The sequence below is a fragment of the Schistocerca nitens genome, chromosome 2 (genome assembly GCF_023898315.1).
Source record: "Schistocerca nitens isolate TAMUIC-IGC-003100 chromosome 2, iqSchNite1.1, whole genome shotgun sequence".
Classification (NCBI taxonomy): domain Eukaryota; kingdom Metazoa; phylum Arthropoda; class Insecta; order Orthoptera; family Acrididae; genus Schistocerca; species Schistocerca nitens.
In genome coordinates, this window is record NC_064615.1 from 13,291,620 (window position 1) to 13,316,712 (window position 25,093).

A 25,093-nucleotide genomic window follows, 5' to 3' on the forward strand; every position below is an offset into this window, starting at 1 on the left:
ACAAGTGAATATTTTCTGGTGTAATAAGATATTTTTGTCGTAATTATTGAAGGCTGTATATCGTATATTGTAGTGTACTGAATTCAGTTTCACATGTAGGGTCAGATTGGACTTTTGTATTACTTGAAGAAAATCATCATCATTTTCTTTTGGCCTTTGTCCGGCTTCAAAGCGAGGGTGGCAGTGTCAGAGGGTGGCAGTGTCAGAGGGTGGCAGTGTCAGAGGGTGGCAGTGTCAGAGGGTGGCAGTGTCAGAGGGTGGCAGTGTCAGAGGGTGGCAGTGTCAGAGGGTGGCAGTGTCAGAGGGTGGCAGTGTCAGAGGGTGGCAGTGTCAGAGGGTGGCAGGATGCCCTTTCTGTCGCCACCACGAACCCCCAGGGATGGAATTAGTGTACCTCAGCTGTCTGCGTCTAGTGTAGGCCCTGGAATAGCGCAAACGTTTTTCAAATGTCTGCGAGTCGTGTAACAGGGGCTAACGTGGGGACCAGCCCGGCATTCACCTAGGGTAATGCGAACAAATGCCTGAAAACCACATCCAGGCTCGCCGCCATACCGGACCTCATCATTAATCCGCCAAGCGTATTCCATCCGGTGCCGGCGCGCCTACACGAGTCCAGGAAGCAGCGCAAGAGCGCTCTCGGCTGCCCTGGCGGGTTATTACTTTAAGAAAATATTTTGTAACATTCACGATCTGTCAATTTTCTACAGAACTGAGTTTTTTAATCTACAATCCTCGCCATTAAAATTGCTACACCAAAAAGAAATGCAGACGATAAATAGCTATTCATTGGACAAATATACACTCCTGGAAATGGAAAAAAGAACACATTGACACCGGTGTGTCAGACCCACCATACTTGCTCCGGACACTGCGAGAGGGCTGTACAAGCAATGATCACACGCACGGCACAGCGGACACACCAGGAACCGCGGTGTTGGCCGTCGAATGGCGCTAGCTGCGCAGCATTTGTGCACCGCCGCCGTCAGTGTCAGCCAGTTTGCCGTGGCATACGGAGCTCCATCGCAGTCTTTAACACTGGTAGCATGCCGCGACAGCGTGGACGTGAACCGTATGTTCAGTTGACGGACTTTGAGCGAGGGCGTATAGTGGGCATGCGGGAGGCCGGGTGGACGTACCGCCGAATTGCTCAACACGTGGGGCGTGAGGTCTCCACAGTACATCGATGTTGTCGCCAGTGGTCGGCGGAAGGTGCACGTGCCCGTCGACCTGGGACCGGACCGCAGCGACGCACGGATGCACGCCAAGACCGTAGGATCCTACACAGTGCCGTAGGGGACCGCACCGCCACTTCCCAGCAAATTAGGGACACTGTTGCTCCTGGGGTATCGGCGAGGACCATTCGCAACCGTCTCCATGAAGCTGGGCTACGGTCCCGCACACCGTTAGGCCGTCTTCCGCTCACGCCCCAACATCGTGCAGCCCGCCTCCAGTGGCGTCGCGACAGGCGTGAATGGAGGGACGAATGGAGACGCGTCGTCTTCAGCGATGAGAGTCGCTTCTGCCTTGGTGCCAATGATGGTCGTATGCGTGTTTGGCGCCGTGCAGGTGAGCGCCACAATCAGGACTGCATACGACCGAGGCACACAGGGCCAACACCCGGCATCATGGTGTGGGGAGCGATCTCCTACACTGGCCGTACACCACTGGCGATCGTCGAGGGGACACTGAATAGTGCACGGTACGTCCAAACCGTCATCGAACCCATCGTTCTACCATTCCTAGACCGGCAAGGGAACTTGCTGTTCCAACAGGACAATGCACGTCCGCATGTATCCCGTGCCACCCAACGTGCTCTAGAAGGTGTAAGTCAACTACCCTGGCCAGCAAGATCTCCGGATTTGTCCCCCATTGAGCATGTTTGGGACTGGATGAAGCGTCGTCTCACGCGGTCTGCACGTCCAGCACGAACGCTGGTCCAACTGAGGCGCCAGGTGGAAATGGCATGGCAAGCCGTTCCACAGGACTACATCCAGCATCTCTACGATCGTCTCCATGGGAGAATAGCAGCCTGCATTGCTGCGAAAGGTGGATATACACTGTACTAGTGCCGACATTGTGCATGCTCTGTTGCCTGTGTCTATGTGCCTGTGGTTCTGTCAGTGTGATCATGTGATGTATCTGACCCCAGGAATGTGCCAATAAAGTTTCCCCTTCCTGGGACAATGAATTCACGGTGTTCTTATTTCAATTTCCAGGAGTGTATTATACTAGAACTGACATGTGATTACATTTTCACGCAATTTGGGCGCATAGATCCTGAGAAATCAGTATCCAGAACAACCACCTCTGCCCCTAATAACTGACTTGATACGCCTGGGCATTGAGTCAAACAAGCTTGGATGGCGTGTACAGGTACAGCTGCCCACGCAGCTTAAACACGATACCACAGTACATCAAGAGTAGTGACTGGCGTGTTGTGACGAGCCAGTTGCTCGACCACCATTGACCAGACGTCTTCAGTTGGTGAGAGATCTGGAGAACGTGCTGACCAGGGCAGCAGTCCAACATTTTCTGTATCCAGAAAGGCCCGTACAGGACCTGCAACATGCGGTCGTGCATTATCCTGCTGAAATGTAGGATTTAGCAGGGATCGAATGAAGGGTAGAGTCACGGGTCTTAACACATGTGAAATGTAACGTCCACTGTTCAAAGTGCCGTCAATGCGAACAAGAGGTGACCGAGGCTTGCAACCCATTGCCCCCGTACCATCACGCCGGGTGATACGCCAATGTGCGTTCACCACGATGTCGCCAAACACGGATGCGACCATCATGATGCTGTAAACAGAACCTGGATTCATTCGAAAAAATGACGTTTTGCCATTCCTGTACCCAGGTTCGTTGCTGAGTACACCATCGCAGGCGCTCGTCTATGATGCAGCGTCAATGGTAACCGCAGCCATGGTCTCCGAGCTGATAGTCCATGCTGCTGCAAACGTCGTCTAACTGTTCGTGTAGATGGTTGTTGTCTTGCGAACGTCCCCATCTGTTGACTCAGGGATCGAGACGTGGCTGCACGATCCGTTACAGCCATGCGGATAAGATGCCTGTCATCTCGACTGCTCGTGATACGAGGCCGTTGGGATCCAGCACGTCGTTCCGTATTACCCTCCTGAACCCACCGATTCCACATTCTGCTAACAGTCATTGGATCTCGACCATTGCGAGCAGCAATGTCGCGACACGATAAACCGCAATCGCGATAGGCTACAATCCGACCTTTATGAAGGTCGGAAACGTGATGTTACGCATTTCTCCTCCTTCCACGAGGCATCACAACAACGTTTCACTAGGCAACGCCAGTCTACTGCTGCTTGTGTATGAGAAATCGGTTGGAAACTTTCCTCGTGTCAGCACGTTGTAGGTTTCGCCACCGGAGCCAACCTTGTGTGAATGCTGTCGAAAGCTAATCATTTGCATATCACAGCGTCTTCTTCCTGTCTGTTAAATTTCGCGTCTGTAGCACGTCATCTTCGTGGTGTAGCAATTCTAACGGCTAGTAGTGTATTTTGCCTGGTAAATGAAGTGACAGTAATAATATTGAATCTGAAGTTTGGAGAACCACCAGCCTGATCCCTATTCCACCTGTATCCTAACTATACGTTGATTGATTGATCCATTAACTGATAGGGGTTGTGGGACCAAATGACGAGATCATTAGTCCCGCGATTCCGAACTTTGTCACAGAAAGAGAGGGTCCGCTAAAAGTGGGCGGATCCAGTCATGGAAGTCAAATTATAAAATAATGAACATCTAACTATACGTTGCACACAACAACACTGTTCTCTGCAGATTCAAAAATATACTTTCTTTCGCGTTGGCATGCACTAAAATTTGGTGTGACTATTGTTTCTGTGGTGACATTACTGCTTGAACTGTATAGAGAACAAGTGCTGATTACAATTGATGCTAGCATGAAGTACGTTCCTCGCGGCACTTAACGTACGAAAGTGCACAATACATCAAGACACACGCACGAATTTTGATACAAACATCATGAAAGTATCATTTAATTTGTTCTTGAAGTTTCTGGAGTACTTTTGGAGACGAATTTATCTGGAAAACGCGTGTTTACTCCCACACAAATCAGACAGCGGAAGTCCGCTTCCAACTGTAAACATAAATACATAAACGTGCATAATGCACAGATTATACGGCTTCGTGACGCTTTTTACACTATCCTGCCAAAACGAACACTGAGGTGCGGCGTCAATATATCTATAAATACGACGTAAAATATGTAGCACAGCAAAGCACGTCTTCCAAATGAGGCGGCTAATGTTTTGCCAATGGAGAGATCATTGTGACACTTCTTCAGTTGCAGGCCGCACGTCCTGTGGATAAACACTATATCTTTAATGCCATGGTTTTCATTGCCTTCTGCATCCTCATGCCTTGGATCATACCTGCCTCTTCTGCCTTTTAGGGGCAGTTTCCTACCCTAAGGACAAAAATTTGCTCCATCTACTCCTCCAACCTCCTGGATGAGGCCAATGGTAGAATGAGAATGACTCGTATTGGGAGGCTTAGGACGCAGCTGTTGATTTTCATTCAGTATCTAAACAGCGACTGGATCCGAACCCAGGAATACGGTTGTCAAAGGTGCTAGCCTATTCCACGGGCTGGTAATTGAAGGAAGCTGAATAGAAGATGCAGGAAAGACTATCTTAGCTACAGGAAGGCTGAAATGAAGTGAGATGACCACATTTTAGTGGTGGCTGGGAGTCCCCAGTTGCAAGCCCTTTCAGGTGATGCCACATTGGGCGACTAGCGTGTCGATGATGAAATGATGAGGACAGCACAGAACCCCGTTCGCGAGCGGAGAAAATCTTCGAGCTGGGCAGCAATCAAACCTGGACCCGTTGCGTGGTAGTCAGACGCTCTGACAACACGGCTAAGGGAGTGGACCGAAGGAGGAATAGTAACATTAAACAGCAATTTGTATACGAAATCTCTAGGAGTGTATTGAATCCATGGAATCACTTTTCAGTCTGCAAAGCAGTATATCCCTTATTTGGTATTTCGTGGCACATCGAACCATTTTTCTATTATTTTCTTTTTTCTATTTTTTCTATTAATAACCGAGTATTCGGTTTCTGTCCCCACTGGCAGTTACTAGCGCCATGTGTAGAACTGTCGATTACCCGGGAGTTGTCTACATCTGATTTAGGCAGAGTAACTACCCGGGCGCAGCTAGTTGGATTCTGAAATCGTGGGCGTACTGTGTGAACAGTACTCGCGTGGGCCGTAAAAGGATTGCTTGACGCAACATTATACCTGTCTTGCTTTTTTTAAAAAAATATGTACTTTTTAAAAGTGTGTGTGTGTGTGTGTGTGTGTGTGTGTGTTGGGGAACTGAACGTAAACTTTAAGGTTCTTCCTTTAATAAGTTTTCATTGCTTTGGTCAGTAATGTTATGGAACATTCTTTGATACCAAGCAATTGAAAAGCAGTAAATAGACCGTCAGAAAATACTTAACGTGATTTGCTAAATTTTTTGAGTCACATTCTTCTTGTTGTAGCTGTCATTGCAGGCACAGATACTGTATTAAAATTTTGCATCGTTCTTCTGTCACATGAGGTTGTACTGAAGGATTTTCTGTGTCCTAGTAGTCACATAGCATCTCATTATAGGAGATGAAACTTAGTGATAAATGATTAATTCTCAAGGAACTGTAACATATTTCTTTGCCTCTGTATGTAGGTTGCCGAAAGTATTTGCTTCCATAATTGTGTTAGTTAAGTCCAAAGCTCATTTTTCGTCCTTTAACATGAGATTTCCGTACCTGTATACCCCATTTTGGGTCTCCTAGCCTTTTAACAGTACAATGTGGCTCAGTGTCACAGTGTATGCATGAATGTAAACACAGCAGTACATGTTCGGGCATGTGCAGATTTATGAAATTCGATCTCCTTTTGCCGTTCTTAACGTGTTTTTAATTAATTGTTGGAAGATTACAAATAAAATATTCTTAAGTAGTTCGACTGAATTTTTAAGCAATTGTTGTTCAATAAATATTTTGCTTATGAATGATGTCCAAACCTTTCAAAAAATGGTTCAAATGGCTCTGAGCACTATGGGACTTAACATCTGAGGTCATCAGTCTCCTAGAACTTAGAACTACTCAAACCTGACTAACCTAAGGACACCACATACATCCATGCCTGAGGCAGGATTGGAACCTGCGACCGTAGCGGTCGTGCGGTTCCGGACTGAAGCGCCTAGAACCGCTCGGTCACAAAGGCCGGCGATGTCCAACCTTTACTTGGGCGTCGTCCCTCCCCTCCTCGACAACCACACGCAGTAGCTGTGTACCAATTACACCCCGGTAAAGTGTACCCCAGAGTTATCTTGAAGAATAGCTCACCCAGTATGGACTGTTGCGGCAGCCACTTGCCGACCATGACGTTATCTGGCTGTGAAGGCAGAGTGTCTTTCTCCCACTTCCAGATGACGCGCTGCGGCAGCTCTCTGAACGCCTCCACGAGGGCCTGAATCTTCTCCAACGGAAGATCCTCGCTTCGTACGTTGGAACCAAGGCTGCAGTAGACGACGCCATGCTCCGCTCCGTCTAAGAAATCTTGGATATTCTGCAACGTTTGTAAATCACACCGCTGAATGTGGTTACAAATTTCTTAAATTACTTACATGCAATTCTACTGTCGGTCATTTGAGGAAAGTATTCACTCTTACGTTCAGTCATCGTCATAGATAAACTAACAGTAGAAACAGAAAAAGTTTTTATGCCGCTATTCCTCTCTGCATTTAAGGTGGCGGGCCAGATTGAATCGACAAGGTTGAAAATGAAACCATAAAGATAAACCAATGCTTAGGGGATTTTTTTTTGCAGGATGTATTTCGAAAAGATATGCGCTTGCTAACAGTCATCACTACGCACGTTTTAAAACACTCGTCTTTATGGTCAATTTTGTTTACCAGTTAGTGCCAGTATGGCAGCAAATTTTCTTACAACCATTTAGACCAAACTGGTAGAATTTGGTTTCATCAAATAACTTTGTGCCATTGATTCCTCCATAGTCTTTCACTTAAATGGAGGAAAACGTTTCCACGAACATACGTTCTAAGCACCGTATTGTGCAAGACTGATTCAAAGACTGTGTGAAAGCAGGAAAAGAAGAGAGCAGAATCGTTTGAATGTCGTGCTGTAAAAGGACGTTGACAATTAGATAGACTGAGATAAGAAATGAAGAGGTGGGGGGGGGGGAAGGGGGAGAGTAACGCCGGAAATGCATATCCTCCTATTTCCATCTATTGTACTATAATTTGTTTTCCTTATTTTTGTTACCTGAATATGTAACATTTCTGTGTCTTCGTATATTGTAATTGTTATATATATATATATATATATATATATATATATATCGATGTATAATTGGTTTGTTTCGTAAATATTATTTGTATTTCTACGCTGGGTCTTGCCTAGGGAAAACTGCTATCGAACGATTACATCGATAGGTCGTGTGAAGAATCAAAGTGTGTAGGATCTTTGGTAGTGTTAACTCTGCCGCGTGGAGCGCGGGCAGGGCAGTCGGGGTCTGGCTGGAGTAGCGAGTGGAGCAGGTGTGTTGTGTGACGCTCCCGCGAGTTGCCGCGCTTTCGGGGTTTAGCAGCATGTAATTGCGCTCGACTTGCGATGATAGTTTCTGACATGGTGTCGCGGACGGGAAGCATCAGCTGGCGCACATCAAGAGCCCGTTTCACCTGGTGACCGTGTCGAGAAGAAGGCGCGCAACATCCAGCTTCTGCAACAGCGACGGCCGACAATGAGTGACTGTCGCCACCTCCCCGATCGACGGCTTCAAACCTTCAATCAACTAACAAGGAAGACCAAAAGCACGTAAAGTTTCAGAACTGTATGGCAGACCTCAGCTTTTCACATTGTTCCATTTGCCTCGCAAAATTACAGCAACTTAGCATGAACCTTTGTTGCTCATTGTCCCAATTGCATTACCAAGCAGGGTCCCTTCCTTTTCCGAAATGAAACCGAGTGTCGTTGAAATTCAAACGCCAGCATAATTCCATTTCACTGCTTTAATTTCAAAGTTCACTTTAAGTATTCATAGCTGGCTACAATAGTTAGATTACACAAGCACAAATTAAGAGTGCGAGTGTTGTTAGCATATTTTAGCTTACCTGTGACTGCAGCTCAGCTTGGTACGTACTAAATTTTACTATTGTTAATTGTTCAGAATCATTTAATTCAAGTTCAAAGTTAAATCTCTTCTTTCTAAATTGCGTAGATTCAAGTAGCTTTAGAAATGATTGTTGAGGTAGTCCAAGACTAACTGTATTTCGATGTGCTTCAGAAAGAAAGCTCACTATTAACTTCAGTCACTAAATTAACTTTCGATTTTCCGGTTTCATTAATTCTTTTGCTAAATTAAGTCAGAGTGCAGCGAAATTTATTACTTCTGACAAACTTTCAGTTTTCACACTACACGTGTCAACCTTCAGTTGCCACGCTTCTAGTGCTAATTATATGTGTAATAACCTTTCTTTTTCAGTTACTATAGTAATTGTCCTTAGGACTGGCGGCCGTAATTTCCCCCAAATCTCAAATATCTAATTACCGCTAGTTGATTGTTAACGTAACGGCCACACATTTACTTTCTTTATTAACTTTACCCCTTTTCAAAATTAATTTCCACCAGTTTCATTTGCATTTTTCCTTTCATTGAGATGTAACCCTTTCCTCCCTCTTTACCGACAGGTTAACTTCGGTGACGATTGCTTTTCCAAAATTCCCATTAGGTACACGCGGTTTCATTTTTCACTTTCATTAAGGTCGATAAGTGAGGGGGGGGTTACAAGAGAGGGAGGGGGCAGAGAGAAATATATGAAAAACACACGCATACAAGAAGGAGGGAAAGGATGGTGGGACCTGGATTGAGATATCAGAGAGTAACTGGAGGAAATCGTAGAGGGTGAAACGGCTAGCTGAAGACAAAATGAAATATATCCAAAAATGTTTCCCACTACACTGTGGCACAGGGCATCCAGGGTGGTAAGATAGTGAAATGAAGCCTGGAGAGGGCACCTTTGCTCATGTTCCGGTTTCCACCGAGCCCTTCACATTGTCCTGATTGACGTTCTGGATGGAACAACGGTCATAATTTGAGCTTCGGCCCCGGCACGGTCAGCAGTGTGTACGTAATGTGGCGATTCAAGTATGATACTCCATGAAGCTAGATCATATGACGTTTTGACGCCGGCCTATTAGAGATGCTCGCATCCTAACTCTCCATTGATGTTTCCATTAAAGTAGACTACACGATTTATCTATCCTCTTTTCAAAGAAACTAAATGTGTGACTCACAAGGAAACCTCCCCATCGCACCCCCCTCAGATTTAGTTATAAGTTGGCACAGTGGACAGGCCTCGAAACACTGAACACAGATCAATCGAGAAAACAGGAAGAAGTTGTGTGGAACTATGAAAAAAAAATAAGCAAAATATACAAACTGAGTAATCCATGTGTAGGATATGCAACATCAAGGACAACGTCAGCTCAGGAGCGCCGTGGTCCCGTGGTAGCGTGAGCAGCTGCGGAACGAAAGGTCCTTGGTTCAAGTCTTCCCTCGGGTGAAAATTATAATTTTTTATTTTCGCAAAGTTATGATCTGTCCGTTCGTTCATTGACGTCTCTGTTCACTGAAATAAGTTTAGTGTGTGTTTTGCGACCGCACCGCAAAACCGTGCGATTAGTAGACGAAAGGACGTGCCTCTCCAATGGGAACCGAAAACATTTAATCGCAAGGTCTTACGATTCCTCCACAGGAAAATTCGTCTGATATATTCTATAAGACACTGGTGACGGCATGTGCGTCACATGACGGGAATATGTTGTCGACCCACCTAACTTGTACACTTGGTGAATGGGTAAAAAGATTCTTCTACCTTGCCCGACTTAGGTTTTCTTGTGGATGTAATAATCACTCAAATAAAGCGATGAAAACATAAGAGTTTGTCACAAACTGCAACAAATGAATGCAACAGTTTCACAGTCACACAGTTTTGACTGTGCTCTGTCAAAACATGTTTTTAACGTTTTCAAATTTTTCCGTGTGTAGACCGCCAAATCCTGCATATGTCCAAGCAAATCTGAACATGTCCCGGAATTTTGGAGAGCGAAGTTGATTATGTGTAAGTGCCTGAACTTTCATAATTGTCTGAAAATAAAAAATTAGAATTTTCAGTCGAGGGAAGACTAGAACCAAGGACCTTTCGTTCCGCAGCTGCTCACGCTAACCCACGGGACGACTGCGCTTCTGTGCTCACGTTCTCCTTGATGTTGCATACCCTACGCATAGATTACTCAGTTTGTATATTTTGCTTATATTTTTCATAGTTCCATACAACTTCTTCCTGTTTCCTCTATTGATCTGTGTTCAGTGTTTCAAGGCATGTCCACTGTGCCAACTTATAACTAAATCTGAGGGGGGTGCGATGGGGAGGTTCCCTTGTCAGTATCATAGCGACGTTCCATAAACCCTGTCATAAGGCGAATGACATTTTGAAAAGAGCATGTTTAACCCGCCTACCGATTATATTCGACCAGTGTTTGAGACTAGCTCATAACTACGGAATCTTACACTGCCATTAACCACATCCAATTTGGTCTGAAGTATACACCCTTTTAGCACTACTTTTCCAGAAGCAATGCTGGAAAAATATTCATCCAAAGTGGGTTTATAACTGAAAAAGCAGCCAGCAACGAGTATGGTTTAAAAAGGTTTATTTGAATCAAACCATTATAGGTTTCGGATTTCTTAAACATCTACAGATGTGCTAGGGCCAGAAAGCTTGTTGTACACTCTTTGGGAATAGACTGCCCTGCCAAAGTCATGTGAACACCTATCACAAGCCTCAATAACTACCATTTGTAGCGCGGACTGCTGCGAGACGTGCAGAAGAAGAACCGTTTAGGTTGCGGGAGTTACCGACAGGGATGTGCACCCATGGCGACTCCAGTGCTGAGATCAGCTGAGGTAGGTTTCTCAGTTGAGGTTCCATAGAGCGAACAGCCCAATCCAGATGGTGCCACAGGTTCTCGACTGGGTTTGAATAGGGGGAGTTTTGTGGAGAGGGGAGCATGCTAAACTTATTCTGGCGCTCTTCGAACCACGCACTTACAATGCGAGCTGTCTGAACATTCTACTGTCATGCTGGTAGATGCCATTGTGCCAAGGAAAACCATACTGCATGCAGGAGTGTACATGATCATCAGGAACAGATGCATTCGTTTGTTGGTCCACTGCGCCATTCAGAATGACGGGAGCACCCAGGGAACGCCACGAAAATATTTCCCAGACCATAAAGCAGCCTCCTTCAAAAGGACCCTTCTGACGTTTGTTGCGTGGTGGTTGCCATTTGTCTGATGGAGCAAAACGGGAATCATCTGAAAAGGCAATCTGTTGCTACTCAGTGGAGGTCCACTTGCTGCACTAGCTGCACTAGCTTGCAAATTCCAGCCTTCATCACCGATGAACGATGTGTGTGCGAACTAGGCCCCTGCTGCAGACGTACATACGCGGCAACCTTCGCTGAGTGTGTTGGTATAACCTTGGTTCATCGGGAAAGTCAGTTACTCAACAGAATGAGATTTTCACTCTGCAGCGGAGTGTGCGCTGATATGAAACTTCCTGAAAGATTAAAACTGTGTGCCGGACCGAGACTCGAGCTCGAGACCTTTGCCTAAGTGCTCTGCCATCTGAACTACCCAAGCACGACTCACGACCCGTCCTCACAGTTTCAGTTCTGCCAGTACCTCGTCTCCCACGTCCCAAACTTCACAGAAGCTCTTCTGCGAACCTTGCAGAACTAGCACTCCTAGAAGAAAGGATACTGCGGAGACATTGCGAAGGCCCCGAGTTCGAGTCTCGGTCCTGCCACAGGTTTAATCTGCCAGCAAGTTTCAATTACTCAACAGCTGCTCTATTATTCGTTCGTACACATCTCCACAACCGTCATTCACCCCCGTCGTCTATAGCTGTAGTGCACCACAGCTGCTTCAGCGCCGGTCTTGCGTAGCGCTGCTTTGCCATGCACGGTATATCCTAACCACGACAGCACGCAAAGAGTTTACAGACTTAGCCGTCTTGGAAATGCTTTCACCCTTCTCCCGAAAGCCAATGATCGTGCTGTTTTGGAAGTTTTCGCATTACAACGACTGCGTTGTTTTCCGCGTCTAACCGACATGTTTTATATACCCTCCACTGCTAGTGCTGCCACGTGCCGTCTGTGAGTGGTTACTGCACGTTGACATTGAACATACGCGGTGGTCACACTAATGAGACTGGACCGTGCATCTACTAGAGATTTAGTTATTCTGATGTATGTAAAATACACTACTGGCCATTAAAATTGCTATACCAAGAAGAAATTTAGATGATAAACTGGTATTCATTGGACAAAATATATTATACTAGAACTGACATGTGATTACATTTTCACGCAATTTGGGTGCATAGATCCTGAGGAATCAGCACAGAGAACTACCACCTCTGGCCGTAATAACGGCCTTGATACGCCTGGGCCTTGAGTCAAACAGAGGTTGGATGGCGTGTACAGGTACAGCTGCCAATGCAGGTTCAACAAGATACCACAGTTCAACAGGAGTAGTGACTGGCCAGTTGCTCGGCCACCATTGACCAGACGTTTTCAATTGGTGAGAGATCTGGAGAGAGTGCTGGCCAGGGCAGCCGTCTAACATTTTCTGTACCCAGAAAGGCCCGTACAGGACCTGTAACATGCGGGCGTGCATTATCCTGCTGAAACGTAGGGTTTCGCAGGGATCGAATGAAGGGTACAGCCAAGGGTCGTAACACATCTGAAATGTAAGATCCACTGTTCAAAGTGCCGTGCCGGCCGCGGTGGTCTCGCGGTTCTAGGCGCGCAGTGCGGAACCGTGGGACTGCTACGGTCGCAGGTTCGAATCCTGCCTCGGGCATTGATGTGTGTGATGTCCTTAGGTTAGTTAGGTTTAAGTAGTTCTAAGTTCTAGGGGACTGATAACCACAGCAGTTGAGTCCCATAGTGCTCAGAGCCATTTTTCAAAGTGCCGTCAATGTGAACAAGAAGTGACCGAGACGTGTAACCAATGGCACCCGATACCACCACTCCGGGCGATACGCCAGTATGGCGATGAATAGACGCTTCCGATGTGCGTTCACCGCGATGTCGCCAAACACGGATGCGAACATCGTGATGCTGTAAACAGAACCTGGATTTATCCGAAAAAAAAAAATCACATTTTGCGATTCGTGCAACCAGGTTCGTCGTTGAGTACACCATCGTAGGCGCTCCTGTCTATGATGCAGTGTCAAGGGTAACCGCAGCCATGGTCTCCGAGCTGATAGTCCATGCTGCTGCAAACGTCGTCTAACTGTTCGTGCAGATGGTTGTTGTCTTGCATTCATCCCCACCTGTTGACTCAGGGATCGAGACGTGGCTGCACTATCCGTTACAGCCATGCGGATAAGATGCCTGTCATCTCGACTGCTAGTGATACGAGGCCGTCGGGATCCAGCACGGCGTCCCGTATTATCCTCCTGAACCCACCGATTCCATATTCTGCCAGCAATCATTGGATCTCGACCAACGCGAGCAGCAATGTCGCGATACTATGAACCGCAACCGCGATAGGCTACAACCCGACCTTTCTGAAAGTCGGAAATGTGATGGTACGCATTTCTCCTCCTTACACGAGGAAGCACAACAACGTTTCACCAGGCAACGCCGGTCAACTGCTGCGTGTGTATGAGAAATCGGTTGGAAACTTTCCTCATGTCAGCACGTTGTAGGTGTCGTCACTGGCACCAACCTTGTGTTAATGCTCTGCGAAACTCATTTGCATATCACATCTTCTTCCTGTCGGTTAAATTTCGTGTCTGTGGCACGTCATCTTCGTGGTGTAGCAATTTTAATGGCCAGTAGTGTAATTTACGAAAAGTTTTAATATTAGTTAAAAGTGAAATGTGATGAAAACCATCTTGCTGTCTGATTCTGTGCGACCAAATGCGCTGAGCTTCTGTTAGGAATGTTAAAATCAACACATTTGTGCACTATGCTCGTGCTGCTCAGTTCACTGGAAAACTTTTTACATAACACTATTCTCTGTTTAGTGCCAACAAACACGATAAGCATTTACAAAGCGTCAAAAATATTGCAGTGGTAAAGATGTTAAGTTGCGGATGCTGTGATGGCGTATGGGCGTAGCTTATGTCTTTGATAGTGCAACGTAAAGACAAGTAAAATTATTTTCGATAGTTCCTAATGTGCTGAATATTTAGGATTACACAAGCAAAGATTGTGTATAAACGATACGAAGCACTGTGTACAGTACAGAAGTAACATGAGATTCGTAAGCATAAGAACACTTACCTTTCTGAATGACAAAGAATCAGCCAACACTTCTTTCCTAATGAGTTTTTTTTAATTGTTTAAACCAATGTAATATTTCCATAGTCCATGAGAGCTGTAGTACTTTAAAAGTTGTTTCATAAATATATTTCTTGTATGTATGCAGTATGCACTACTTATACCTTTATTGTATAATTCACACTTAAATTATATTCGTAGTCTGGCGTCTTTGTCATTCAGAAAGGTAAGTGTTCTTATGCTTACGAATCTGATCTATAAGATTCATTTTGACAACCTTATCTGTAAAGCGTAAGATCTGAAGGGTGATTTCTGTAGTGTCTATTGTTCATTATTTTCTATAATGATTGGTGACAAAGGCTGAGTTGCTGAAGTCACTCAGTCGTAGGGATTCAAGTGTTTCTTAAATTCTGTTTCAAACGTTCTACCTGTTGGCCAGTGCAGAAATTGGGACAGTTACTACAGTTCAGTTTATAGGTGACTGATCTCTTTTTGTGGGTGCCAATGTTGGGAAATATGTGTACAACTATCTGTTGAAGCTTATTATTGGTGGAAAGGCTGAGTTTGACACTTCATTTTGAATAGGTACAAAATTTTACCCATATGTAGTATGACTGATTAATTTATTGATTAGATGTCCTTCACAGTTGCTGCAGATGTGTGTTGGAGATATTCAGTTCGGTAATTCTTCCTGTTTGGAGAGCTCATTTATTACTGAAGCATCATATCAACTATTGTGACAATTGATTTAATTATGCTGATATCCTTCTGCTGTTCAGCAGGTCTGAGGGGGACATTATGTGTGCAATGAGGCATTGACCTAAAGGTAGGCATCTCATACTGATTTGAATGGCAGGATGTGTTTCTAGTGGTAACATCTGCGGTTCTTGAGGGAGGAGATGTCAAAGTGATATTTTGAGATCTAGGAAGTTGATGTTAACTTTGGTTTATATTTCAACAGTGAATGTGATATTGTTAGATAAATTTCTCAGGTCCTCTGCTAGGATACCAACTTCACTGCTGTATAGCTTTAAGTGGCATAGCGATTTTAATCGTGATTGGCATTAACATGAATACCCAGGAATCAATGATACAGAGTTATTGTATCTGCCGTGAGATTCAGCTGTTTGTATGGCTAGGACCTTTATATTTAAGTTTAAATTAATAAAAAACCTTCAGATGCACTGTTGACTTATTTCTGTGATGTTGACATGATCTGGGGTATTAGCAGGAATAGACTTTATTTTAGCTAAAGGTATATGTATAAAAGTTATAGTGACTAATGGACTGAAGCAGTTTGTATGGCTGTACACCTTGTATTTGAAAAACCATGAACAAATATATGTGAAGATAGTAATTGCTCTCGAAAGAACAGATGCCATTGATGACCGTGCAGCTTCTATAGAATAAATGATAATTAATTGAAACCCTCAACTGCCGACAGGTGTTGTTGCTATACCTTGATGGGGACTGCTGAAAACGTGTGCGCTGACCTGGACTCGAACCCAGGAACTCCTCTATCCATCCGAGCCACCAAGGACACAGATGAATAGCGCGACTGCATGGATTTATCCCTTCCACGCTTCCTGTGAGACTCACATTCCCAACCCATCCATAATCTACATATGTAATCTACCCATCCATGGCCAAATACCTATTAGGTACAGTATGCATGTAGATCTAGCTAAAGAACTTTATAAAATACACAATAAAATTCAATTCACAAAAGAACATGAAACACTGGAAGGCATTAACTATCTTTAACAATCTGAAATAAAGATCAAAACCATAAATTTCAAATTTTCAGAAAGCCAACAACCGCCATTGTTACCATACACAAATTCTCTTGCCATCCAGACCAACATAAAAAAGCATTCTTCAGAACAATGGTTAATTAGATGCTTAAAATTCCAATGGACACAAGTGAGACAAAAAGAAATTATTAAATCAATTGCCTCCAGCAATGGGTACAACTCTGCAATAATAGATAAAATAATCCACATAGCAAAATTAAATCACGCAACTGCTGAACAACCACCCACAAACAAGAAGACCACATTTACAAGCCTGCCTTTCCTACAGAAGATTTCTCACTAAATTTCCAACCTCTTCAACACATACAACATAATAATAAGTTTCTTCACCAACAACAAAATACAAAATAAAATCACACACAGCACCAAAGCCACTATACAACAGTATCAAAAGTTGGGTGTGTAGAAGCTCATTTGCAACTCATATCCAAGCTTCTACATTGGACAAACTGGTAGAAGCTTCACAACAGAATCTCCAAACGCTCCATTTTGCCAAGAAAGGCACAATACTGGACCTCCTTGAAGAAAGTGAAATATTTATCTATACAAATACAGCACTTAGAAACAAATTCTTTCTTCAGATCTTTGAAGCTCTACTAGTTCAAAACAAGTAACCACTCAAACAACCCTACACCGCCTCCCTGCCCCCCCCCCCACCTATCCTAACTACTCTGATATCAATGTAATGCCCCGCCACAGAATAAAACCGGTACTATATTGCTAAATGTTAAAGCTGCCTACTGCTAACATAAATCAGTACTTTCATACATATTACTTCTAGCTGGAACAAACAGTTGCTGCCTGTCCCAATATTCCAGATCACTTTAATGTAAGAATAAAAATAAGTCAATAGTTGAACTTTTGTTCATGGTTTTTAAATATAAAGTTTACAGTCATACAAACAGCTTTAGTCCATTACAATCACTATAACTTTTATACATATACCTTTAGCTAAAATAAATGGAATGTACTCTTGCTAATACCCCAGATCATGTTAACATAACAGAAATAAGTCAATATTTGATCTGAAGATTTGTTATTAATTTAAATGTAAATATAAAGGTCCTGGTAATACAGAGAACTGCATCTCACAGCAGGTATAATAACTATGTATCAATAATTCCTGGGTATTCATGTTAATGCCAATCATGATTAAAAAATAAAAAAATGCTATAAACTACCTGCATTATACGTAATATACAAATAGAAATAAGGTATCAGATCACCTGAAGTTTGTTCTTGTAGTAATTTACTTATTTAATTTTGTGCAGTTCTGTAATCGCCAGTCTCATTAAATTGTTGCTCTTTTATCGACTTTAATACATGTAAAGAAGGACAAATTACATCTTTGTACAAAGTGGTCATAGATTAGATTTTTTAGATTAGATTTACTTTCATTCCAATTGATCTGTAGTGAGGAGGTCCTCCAGGATGACGAACATGTCAGAAAAACAACAATACATGACAAATATTTACAACTAAAACAAATAAGCTTATGTACCATTCCACAGGTCCCAAGTGGAATGATTGTCATTTTTTAATGAACACTATATGAAAGTCATTTTACAAATACTAATGCACTGAATTTAAATTTTTTTTTTTTTTTTTTTTTGTGGTTTTCGGGCGCACAACTTCAATGGTCATTAGCGCCCTGACTACTCTAAGAATGCACCGCGAGGCACAAGTTGACAACAACAACTAAAAGGGAAAACACAATAAAAGACAGACTGACAGGCATAGGATTAAAAAACATCATCAAATGTCCTTAGCGAGGTTTGTCAAAGTGATAAAACAAAGAACACGAGCAGCTGCTCGTGGGTCATCCGCTAAAATGGCATCTAAAGTAGTAGGCAGGTTAAGATCGAGGCGCAGTGTTTTAAGATCGGGACAGGACATTAAAATGTGACGAACCGTCAGCAAGTGCCCACATGGGCAGAACGGCGCCGGCGCAGCCGTCAGCAGATGGCGATGGCTGAACCGGCAGTGTCCAATTCTTAACCTTGCTAAAACGACCTCCTCCCGCCGAGAAGGGCGTGAGGAGGACGTCCAAGCCACGGGAAGAGGTTTTAAGGCCCGAAGCTTGTTGTCGGTAAGTGCAGCCCAATCGGCATGCCACAGCGACACAACGCGCTGACAAATGACCCTGCTAAAATCGGACGAAGGGACACAACAAGAAGCTGTCCGAGGCTGGAGGACCGCAGCCTTGGCCGCGGCATCTGCAGCTTCGTTCCCAGGGATACCGACATGGCCAGGAACCCACATAAAGCTAACCGGCGTACCGACGTCCACCAGCTGCTGAAGAGAGCGTTGGATCCGGTGTACGAAAGGGTGAACCGGGTACGGATCACTGAGGCTCTGGATGGCGCTCAGGGAATCTGAGCAGATGACATAAGCAGAATGTCGGTGGCGGCAGATGTACAGAACAGCCTGGTAGAGGGCAAAGAGCTCAGCTGTGAAGACCGAACAATGGCCATGGAGCCGGTATTGGAAACTTTGTGCCCCGACAATAAAGGAACACCCGACCCCGTCATTGGTCTTAGAGCCATCTGTATAAATGAAAGTCATGTTGTTGAACTTCGTTCGAAGTTCCAAAAAACGGGAGTGGTAGACCGAACCGGGGGTGACCTCTTTTGGGAGCGAGCTGAGGTCGAGGTGAACGCGGACCTGAGCCTGGAGCCAAGGTGGCGTGCGGCTCTCGCCCACTCGAAAGGTTGCAGGGAGTGAAAAATGAAGGTGTTGAAGGATGCGACGAAAGCGAACTCCAGGGGGTAGCAAGGCAGAGACATACAACCCGTATTGAAGGTCAAGAGAGTCGTCAAAAAAGGAACGATAAGAAGGATGTTCGGGCATTGACAGTAGCCGACAGGCATACCGACAAAGCAGTATATCGCGCCGGTAGGTGAGTGGCAATTCGCCAGCGTCAGCATGAAGACTCTCTACGGGACTGGTATAAAATGCTCCGATCGCAAGTCGTAAACCCCGATGTTGTATGGAGTTGAGGCGGCGTAAGATGGATGGCCGTGCAGAGGAGTATACGAAGCTCCCATAATCCAGCTTGGAGCGGACGATCGACCGATATAGACGAAGTAGGACGGTTCGATCCGCTCCCCACGACATACCACTGAGAACACGGAGGACATTTAAAGAACGGGTACAACGGGCGGCCAAATATGACACATGTGGAGACCAGCTAAGTTTCCTGTCAAAGGTAAGGCATAAAAATTTGATTGTCTCCACGAGTGGGAGAGCAACGGGACAGAGTCGTAAGGACGGTGGGAGAAACTCTTTGTAGCGCCAAAAGTTAATACAGACCGTCTTCTCGGCAGAAAAACGGAAGCCATTGGCGACACTCCAGGAGTAAAGACGGTCAAGAGAACGCTGAAGACAGCGCTCCAAGACACGTGGAAACTGCGCGCTGCAATAGATGGTAAAATCGTCCACGAAAAGGGAACCTGATACATCAGCTGGGAGGCAATCCATTATTGGATTGATCGCGATGGCGAAGAGAGCGACGCTCAAAACTGAGCCCTGTGGCACCCCATTCTCCTGGCGAAAGGTGTCGGGACAGGACAGAACCCACACGTACCCGAAACTGTCGATCCATTAAAAAGGAACGAATAAAAAGAGGGAGGCGACCGCGAAAGCCCCACGTATGCATGGTGCGGAGAATGCCCGCCCTCCAACAGGTGTCGTAAGCCTTTTCCAAATCAAAGAACACAGCCGCGGTCGGGCGCTTCCGCAAGAAGTTATTCATGATGAAGGTCGACAAGGTAACCAGATGGTCGACAGCAGAGCGGCGCCTTCGAAATCCACATTGTACATTGGTAAGTAGGCGTCGAGACTCGAGCAGCCAAACCAATCGAGAGTTAACCATTCGCTCCATCACTTTACAGACACAGCTGGTAAGCGAGATAGGTCGATAACTGGAAGGCAAGTGCTTGTCCTTCCCCGGCTTAGGAATCGGGACAACAATAGACTCGCGCCAGCATGCGGGAACATGTCCCTCAATCCAGATGCGATTGTATGTACGAAGAAGAAAACCTTTACCCGCAGGAGAAAGGTTCTTCAGCATCTGAATATGAATAGAATCAGGCCCTGGAGCGGAGGACCGTGATCGGTCAAGTGCGGTTTCGAGTTCCCGCATGGTGAATGGGGCATTATAACTTTCACAATTCGAGGAGCGGAAGTTAGGTGGCCTAGCCTCCTCTGCCTGTTTGCGGGGGAGGAAGGCAGGGTGGTAATGAGCGGAGCTCGAAACCTCGGCGAAAAAGCGGCCGAAGGCATTGGAGACAGCCTCAGGGGCCACAAGGACTTCATTCGCGACCTTCAAGCCAGAAATTGGGGAGTGGACCTTAGTGCCAGATAGCCGGCGCAGGCTACCCCAGACAACAGAAGAAGGAGTAGAACTGTTGAAGGTGCTGGTGAAAGCAGCCCAGCTGGCTTTCTTGCTTTCTTTAATAATACGACGACACTGAGCACGTAATCGTTTATAATTAATACAATTCGCCACTGTAGGGTGGCGTTGAAAGGTGCGTAAAGCACGTCGACGAGCACGTATAGCGTCCCTACATGCTGCGGTCCACCAGGGGACCGGTACGCGACGTGGAGAAGAGGTAGGGTGAGGGATGGAATATTCAGCAGCAGCGAGAATGACTTCCGTGAGGTGTGCGACCTGACGATCGCAGCTTGTGAAGGTTTGATCCTGAAAGGTCGCCCTGGAAGAGAAGAGCCCCCAGTCTGCCTTGGAGATGGTCCAACGAGAGGAGCACGGAGAGGGAGTATGCTGCAGGAGATGGATAATACACGGGAAGTGGTCGCTCGAATACGTATCAGCAAGGGCATACCACTCAAACCGGCGTGCAAGTTGGGGAGTACATATAGAGAGGTCTAAATGGGAATAGGTATGAGATGTGTCCGAAAGAAAAGTAGGGGCGCCAGTATTGAGGCAGACAAGATTGAGCTGGTTGAAAAGGTCTGCTAACAAGGAGCCCCTCGGGCAGGATGCTGGAGAGCCCCAAAGAGGATGGTGGGCATTGAAGTCTCCAGTTAACAAAAATGGTGCAGGTAGCTGAGCAACAAGTTGCGTCATGTCTGCCCTGGTAACGGCAGATGACGATGGAGCGTAAACGGTACAAAAGGAAAACGTAAAAGTGGGGAGAGTAATGCGGATGGCAACTGCCTGCAGGCCGGTGTGCAACGTGATGGGATCGTAGTAAATATCATCCCGGACCAGCAACATAACCCCTCCATGAGCTGGGATACCTACCACAGGGGGTAGGTCAAAACGCACAGAGGTGTAGTGTGCCAAGGCAATTTGATCGCATGGGCGTAGCTTCGTTTCCTGGAGGGCTACGACGAGCGGACGATGCGAGCGGAGCAGCAACTTCAAGTCCTCTCGGTTGGAGCGAACGCTGCGAATATTCCAGTTAATAATTGCCATCGGAAGAAAAGGAAGATGAGAGAAGGGGTCACCTCGAAGGCCGCTGAGGGCCTGGCTTCGAGCGAGCACTGCCGCCGCTATCAGTAGGCGGACAGTCATCGTCCATTGGTTCTATAGGTTCATCGGCCATCTTGGGAAGATGGCCGGGAGGGGGAGCTTCCTCCGCCGGTGAACGGCCAGATGTTCGGCTACCAGTGGTGCGGCCAGGCGAAAGGGATGACGGCCTGGGGCGGCAACCGCTGGGTGGCGCAGGAGAAGAAATGCGCCGTGGCGGAGAAGGAGAACTGTGCTTCCTATTAGCCTTCTTGGATGGTCGTTTGGTGGAAGTACCGGACGAAGGCTGGGAGGTCGAGGTACGTAGGAAGTCTGCACGGGACGGTTCGTTCTTGAAGGCCCGTGCATCTGACTTCTGGGTCTTCGTCTTAGCAGAAGCTGATGAAGGGGCTGGTGTCTGTGGGGTGATGGGACGAAGAGGAGACGTCGACCTCGCGATCTTAGCACTGGCCGAACGGACGACCGTGGTGCTGAAGGTCAGATCGCATGTCTGGGTTGCTACCTCCCGGGTAGTCCGAGGAGAGGCGAGGACAGTGCTGTATTTCCCCGCTGGGAGCAGCGTGGGCTTCCTACTAGCCAATAGCTTGCGAGCAGCCGAGGTGGACACTTTCTCTTTGACTCTAATTTCCTGGATACAGCGTTCTTCCTTATAGACAGGACAGTCGCGGGAGGATGCGGCATGGTCACCCTGACAGTTCACACAACGAGGAGACGGAGGTGGACAGTCACCCTCATGGGCATCCCTGCCACAAGTGACACATTTAGCCGCATTGGAACAAGACTGTCGAGTGTGATTGAAACGCTGACACTGGTAGCAGCGCGTAGGTGTCGGGACATAGGGGCGAACAGAAATAACCTCGTAGCCCGCCTTGATGCGCGATGGCAGCTTAACACTATCGAAGGTTAAGAAAAGTGTCCGGGTCGGTACAAGGTCATTGTTGACCTTTTTCATGACCCGATGGACAGCCGTCACGCCCTGCTCAGCGAGGAAAGATTGAATCTCCTCGTCAGTCAAACCGTCGAGGGATCTAGTGTAGACCACACCACGAGACGAATTCAAAGTTCGGTGAGCCTCCACCCGGACAGGGAATGTGTACAGGAGTGTGGCCCGAAGCAGTTTTTGTGCCTGAAAGGCGCTCTCAGTTTCTAGTAATAAGGTACCGTTACGCAACCTGGTACAAGATTTGACAGATCCGGCTATGGCATCTACGCCCTTCTGGATAACGAAAGGGTTGACAGAGGAAAAATCCTTTCCGTCCTCAGATCGAGAAACTACGAGGAACTGTGGGGCAGGCGGTAGTATTTTTGTCACTGTTGGCTGGTCACGTTTCCGTTTGTGGGTCGAAGTCGAAAGCGATGGAGTAGAATCCATTGCGGAGGAATCCCCCATGATTGCCAGCGTCTCCGATGGCGCGCTCCTTCCTTGTGGGGACCCTCTCAGAGGGCACTCCCGCCTTAGGTGAATGTTTACACCTCAGGTCACACCTCCCGAGAAACAGACGGAGGGACCAATCGGCATGGTCAGAAGGTATCAGCTCAGGCAATCACCCCTCCCCGGGCCTGGCCTTTACCAGGGGGTACGCGCGTGCCTTACATGTCTACCCAGGGCGGGGACTTACGCGTTACCCCGTCACCGGCTACGCGTGCGAACGCGTGGGTCGGCCTTCAGACACGCACAGGGAGGAAGGAAGAAGAGGAAGAAGAGGAAAAAGAAGAGAGAGGGAGAAAGAGGACAGACTGTCTCAAACGCCGAGGCGGAGACCAGAGAAGGCAAGGAGAAGAAGGCAATGAGAAAGCAAGGAGAAGGAGGCAATGAGAAGGCAAGGAGAAGGCAAGGAGAAAAAGGCAATGAGAAGGCAAGGAGAAAAAGGCAATGAGAAGGCAAGGAGAAAAAGGCAATGAGAAGGCAAGGAGGAGTCAAGGGAAAGAGTAAGGAAGACAGTGAAGTGGAGAAGAGCAAAGAAAGGAACCAACAAAAGGAAGGAAGAAACGAGAAGTGAAAAACCAAAAAGACCACGATTATAGGTCGTGAAACCGTCCGTCTCCGGACGCAGGCGCTAACTACCCCCGTGAGGGGGATGGACTCCTTTTAGTCGCCTCTTACGACAGGCAGGAATACCTCGGGCCTATTCTTACCCCGGACCCGCAGGGGGGTCTGAATTTAAAATAAAAATGTTTATTTATTTATAAGGTAATAAACATGTAATACAACTACTATAATACTTATTTACAATGAACACATTACTGCACTGAAATGGTGCAGAAGTTGGATTGTACTTACACACACACACACACACACACACACACACACACACACACACACACACACACCTTTCTGTCAAGATCTTTGTTACAAGCAACAGCTGTAAAGCCCATGCTGGATAAGTTTCGCTGTGAGAGAGTAAATTAATATAGTTTGTGTGGAAGTGTGTACAGTGATGTAACAACTGGACCTCAAAATGGAGGCAGATAGATGAACACTAACTGGATAAAGCCGCCTATACTGTCACAGTAAGTAAAAAACTAAATTTACATCCATATCAACTGATAAGCTATACTCTCGACGATACATTAAGGTGTGTTCCATCTCTTTGTCATAGAGCCAGCACCCAGCATTATGCTAGCAATAATAATGTAACTTCCTGAAACCATCTGAAGATGAACCTAGAAAGGTTCAGAAACTGGTTCATGGAATAAAACTCAACTATTCAAAAAAGTGACTGGTTGGAGTTTTGTATAACTTAGTTACATAAACAATAGTACTTTTAAAACTGTAGGTGTGTATATGTCCCCTCTGCTACAGCTGTTTCTGAAAAACTAATTCTTTGTTGTGACCGACAGAGGGAAGCAAATTATTGTTTTTGGAGATTTCAATGTAGAATTTCTGAAAGTGTCTGATAGAAAGAATGACCTTGAAGTATTACTTTGTTAATTCAATTTGACAGTTTTTCCTACTTTTGATAGCACAGGAAACCATCACACTGATAATGTTTTTGTGGAACAACATAAATTTAATCAATCAAAAACTTTTCCCCTTAAGAAGAATATTTCTGATCATGATGCACAGTTAGTTACAGTATATGACATAGTTCCATAAAATAACGCAAAACAATCCTCCAAAATAGTGTTCAGGTAATTATTTAACATTTGCTAATTTTAGGGTAAGCTTGCAACAGACTGGAATTATGTGCAGAAGGAAGGTGATGCTAATTTAAAATCTAACCTATTTCATTATACCTTTGTGAATATATCTGAAAATAGTTTCCCTAAGAAAACAATGAAACAATTGCAAGAAACCATCTAAAAAGCTGTAGTTTACTAAAGAAATGAAAGTATCTTTTAAACAGAAAAGGGAAATAAAACG

At 45.7% G+C, this 25,093-nt stretch overlaps 1 protein-coding gene across 1 annotated transcript in view; it reads right to left on the reverse strand.

Moving 5' to 3' along the window:
• Positions 1-25,093, reverse strand: part of LOC126235677 (UDP-glucosyltransferase 2-like) — a 115,016-nt gene that overhangs the window by 34,239 nt on the left and 55,684 nt on the right. Inside the window, exon 5 of the mRNA XM_049944405.1 lies at positions 6,389-6,611. Coding sequence (XP_049800362.1) covers positions 6,389-6,611 — 223 coding nt within the window. The remainder of the gene's footprint in view (positions 1-6,388; positions 6,612-25,093) is intronic.